Source organism: Scomber scombrus, unplaced genomic scaffold (genome assembly GCF_963691925.1).
Source record: "Scomber scombrus unplaced genomic scaffold, fScoSco1.1 SCAFFOLD_215, whole genome shotgun sequence".
Lineage (NCBI taxonomy): Eukaryota > Metazoa > Chordata > Actinopteri > Scombriformes > Scombridae > Scomber > Scomber scombrus.
Window position 1 is genome coordinate 56,676 of NW_026910500.1, and position 4,330 is coordinate 61,005.

General features: G+C 43.7%; 1 protein-coding gene across 1 annotated transcript in view; it reads right to left on the reverse strand.

The window, feature by feature from the left end:
- Positions 1-1,032, reverse strand: part of LOC133977076 (protein FAM184A-like) — a gene marked incomplete at both ends in the record, with an annotated part of 56,303 nt that extends 55,271 nt beyond the window's left edge. The window contains one exon of the mRNA XM_062415211.1: positions 897-1,032. Coding sequence (XP_062271195.1) covers positions 897-1,032 — 136 coding nt within the window. The remainder of the gene's footprint in view (positions 1-896) is intronic.
- Between the last annotated feature and the right edge of the window lie 3,298 nt (positions 1,033-4,330).

A 4,330-nucleotide genomic window follows, 5' to 3' on the forward strand; every position in this document is an offset into this window, starting at 1 on the left:
AGAGCATTTTAAATGTGAGGAGAGAGAGGAGAGAGAGGAGAGGGGGAGGAGAGGAGAGGACAGGAGAGGAGAGGAGAGGAGAGGAGAGGAGAGGAGAGGAGAGGAGAGGATGGGATAGGATAGAACAGCGTAGGATAGTATAGGATAGGATAAGATGGGATAGGATGGGATAAGATAGAACAGCGTAGGATAGTATAGGATAGGATAAGATGGGATAGGATATGATAGAGTAAGATAGGATGGGATAGGATGGGATAGGATGGGATAGGATGGGATAGGATATGATAGAGTAAGATAGGATAGGATGGGATAGGATGGGATTGGATAGCATAGGATAGGATAGGATAGGATGGGATGGGATGGGATAGGATGGGATGCGATAGGATGGGATGGGATGGGATGGGATAGGATGGGATAGGATGGGATAGGATATGATAGAGTAAGATAGGATAGGATGGGATGGGATAGGATAGGATAGGATAGGATAGGATGGGATGGGATGGGATGGGATGGGATGGGATAGGATGGGATAGGATATGATAGAGTAAGATAGGATAGGATGGGATGGGATAGGATAGGATATGATAGAGTAAGATAGGATAGGATGGGATAGGATAGGATAGGATGGGATGGGATGGGATGGGATGGGATGGGATGGGATGGGATGGGATAGGATATGATAGAGTAAGATAGGATAGGATGGGATAGGATAGGATAGGATGGGATGGGATGGGATGGGATGGGATGGGATGGGATGGGATGGGATGGGATGGGATGGGATGGGATAGGATAGGATAGGATAGGATAGGATAGGATGGGATAGGATAGGATAGAATAGGATGGGATTGGATAGGATAGGATAGGATGTGATAGAAAAGGATATGATGGGATCTTACTGGCTTTGAGCAGTATTTCAGTCGCTTGCTGCTGAACTCGATCTCTGGCCGCCTCCAGTTCACATTCAGCTTCCTTCTGACGGATCTCCACAATCTCTGAGTTCTGGGTCACCTCGTCCAGCTGCTTGGTTAACTCCTGCAGAAAAGACAGTACATGATAACTGTTACACAGAGTCATTTAAAACCAGGGACAGAACTCAATGGAAACAAACTCAAACAACGTTAAAGATAGAAATACATTACTTTCTATTGACTCAATCAATCCCAGCAGACAGTCGATATTCTACCCCATTGTTGAAATAAGCCCTGAACACCACAGCAGTGATTAATCTCACTGCTCACAACCTGCCTTCATCAATAGTACTGATCCTTAGGAGTTAAAATGAGATATCACACTTGTGCTCGACTTAAATGTTCCCTTAGCAAAAAGTAGTTTATTCAAGTGTACTACGAGGTAAACTTATTTTATACTAAAACTGAGGCAGTATACTTGAAGTTTACTTTTTATATACTATATTTTATATACTTAAGAATAGTATAGTGAAGTATACTTGGCTTATACTGAAAAGTATAAAGAAAAGTCTAAGTACATTAATACTAAGACTTACACTTCTACATCGTCCTCGAGTCAAGGGAGGAAGGAGGAAGGACGGAAGGAAGGAAAGAAAGGAGGGAGGAAGGAGGGAGGAAGGAAGGAAGAAGGAAGGGAAGGAGGAGGGAGGAAGGAGGAAGGAAGGAAAGGAAGGAGGAAGGAGGGAGGAAAGGAGGGAGGAAGGAAGGAAGGAAGGAAGAAGGAAGGAAAGGAGGGAAGAAGGAAGGGGAAGGAGGGAAGGAAGAGGAAGGGAGGAAAGGGAGGAAAGGAGGGAGGAAGGAAGGAAGGAAGAAGGAAGGAAAGGAGGGAAGAAGGAAAGGAGGAAGGAGGGAAGGATGGAGGAAAGGAGGGAGGAAGGAAGGAGGGAAGAAAGGAAAGGAGGGAGGAAAGGAGGTAGTAAGGAGGGAAGGGGGGAGGAAGGAAGAAGGAAGGAAAGGAGGGAACAGTCAAAACAGACAGGGTCAATTTGACCCGGGAGGACGACACAAAGGTTAATACTAAGACTTACACTTATACTTTAAAACTAAAGCTTCTACTTGTACTTTAGTACTTTTTACTTCTTTCTGCCACACAGTACTAATACTTAGTATATCTTGATCAAGTCATTGACTCGTGCTTACATTTAATTTAGCAGAATAAAAATGTTTTTCACTCCACACATTGTAGTTTTTATGACATTTAATAGACACTGAGAAAATTAACATTAGATGGCTCAAATATGTTTAGAAATCTGATAAATACATTTAATAACTGAATTTTCAAATAGCCCTAATTATTAATACATTAAGAGGAGACCTCAATTCAGCATGCAAAAGTGTGGAAAATGAATGTTTTTTGGCTCACACAGAAAGGGTTAATGTTGTAAGAAGTGCAGGATTTCAGTGCAAAATGAAAGAATACAGTTACTGGGATGTTATGATGATCCCAAAATGTAAATAATAGATATAAAAAGATACAAAAAACCGCTGTTGCATGTTGCATTACATCATATTTCCAGTAAAGCACCTAAATGTAGTTTTATAAGTCAACAGTGTGAAGACCCACAGCTGAATATACAGAATTAAAATGCTCACTGTGCTCCGTTAATAAGGGACCAGACACACACACACACACACACACACACACACACACACACACACACACACACACACACACACACACACACACACACACACACACACACACACACACACACACTCCTACAGCTCTCAGTAAGAAACTCATCAGAGGTAATTTCACATCTTTCAGTCCCATCAAACGGCCCGTCTCAAACTTAATTACTGCTGCTACGGCAACGACAATGAAACCTCAGTCTGATAATAACCACCGAGGACGGTGTGTGTTGTGTGTGTGTCTGTGTTGTGTGTGTGAGTGTGTGTGTGTGTGTGTCTGTGTGTGTGTGTGTGTGTTGTGTGTGTGTGTGTCTGTGCTGATTTCTCTGATGAGTCCATGGCAGGTAATCATACATTATGGATCTCATATCTCAACTCAGAGGTCCTAATGAGTGTGTGTGTGTGTGTGTGTGTTGTGTGTGTGTGTGTGTGTGTGTGTGTGTGTGTGTGTGTGTGTGTGTGTGTGTGACTGTGTGTGTGTGTGTGTGTGTGTGTGTGTGTGTGTGTGTGTGTGTGTGTGTTAGTGTGACATCATGCAACCCAGTGTCCAATTTTCATGAATGTTAGCAATGCAACACTATGTTTTATAACACATTTTACATCATTTGTGACAAATTAATGAGAAAAATAGTTGTTTTTAGGATATTTCCTGCTCATATTAACAAAATGCTTTAAAACTACTTTCCTTCCTCTTTCCTCCTCCTCCCACCTTACTCCTTTACTTCTTTCCTTACTTCCTTCCTCCCTCCCACCTTACTCCTTTCCTTCCTTCCTCCCTTCCTTCCTTCCTTCCTCCTTTTCCTTCCTTTCCTTATCTTCCTCCTTTCATTCCACCCTCCCCCTTTCCCTTCCTTACATACTTCTTTCCTCAATTTCTTCCTTTCTTCCTTCCTCCCCTTACTTTTCTCCTTACTTCCCTACTCTTTTCCTCCCCTCCCTCCCTCCCTCCCTCCTTCCCTCCCTCCCTCCTTTCTTTTTTTACTTCCTTCCTTCCTCCCTCCTTACTCCTTCCTCCCTCCCTCCTTACTCCTTTCCTTCCTTCCTTCCTTCCTTCCTCCCTCCCTCCCTCCTTACTCCTTCTCCCTCCACCTTACTCCTTCCTTCCTTCCTTCCTCTTTTCCTCCCTCCCTCTTTACTCCTTTCTTTCCTTCCATCCTTCCTTCCTTCCTTCTTTCCTTCGTCCCTCCTTACTCCTTCCTTACCTTCCTTCCTCTTTTTCCTCCCTCCCTCTTTACTCCTTTCTTTCCTTCCTTCCTTCCTTCCTTCCTTCCTTCCTTCCTTTCCTTCCTTCCTTCCTCCTTTCCTTCCTCCCTCCCTCCTTACTCCTTCCTCCATCCCTCCTTATTCCTTTCCTTCCTTCTCTTCCTTCTTCCTTCCTCCTTTCCTTCTTTCCTTCTTCCTCCTCCCCTCCCTCTCCTTACTCCTTTCTTTCCTTCCCTTCCTCCCCTCCCTCCTTACTCCTTTCCTTCCTCTTTTCCTTCCTTGACCTGAGGACAACAGGAGGGTCACATATGAGAGCCAGTGTAGATTCACCTCATCTGTCTCCTATGATGTGATGTTATGTGAGTCCATGTTCCCCTTTCGTCTCGACTACATCCCTGAGAAACTTGAATATTTTGTCGACTACTTGTTGGCATCCAGCTGTCTGTGTTTAGAGCTTGTATATATTTCTACATGTCAGACAAACAAACTCGTGTCCCCGTTTCACTGAATGGTTGATGATCTGTGAA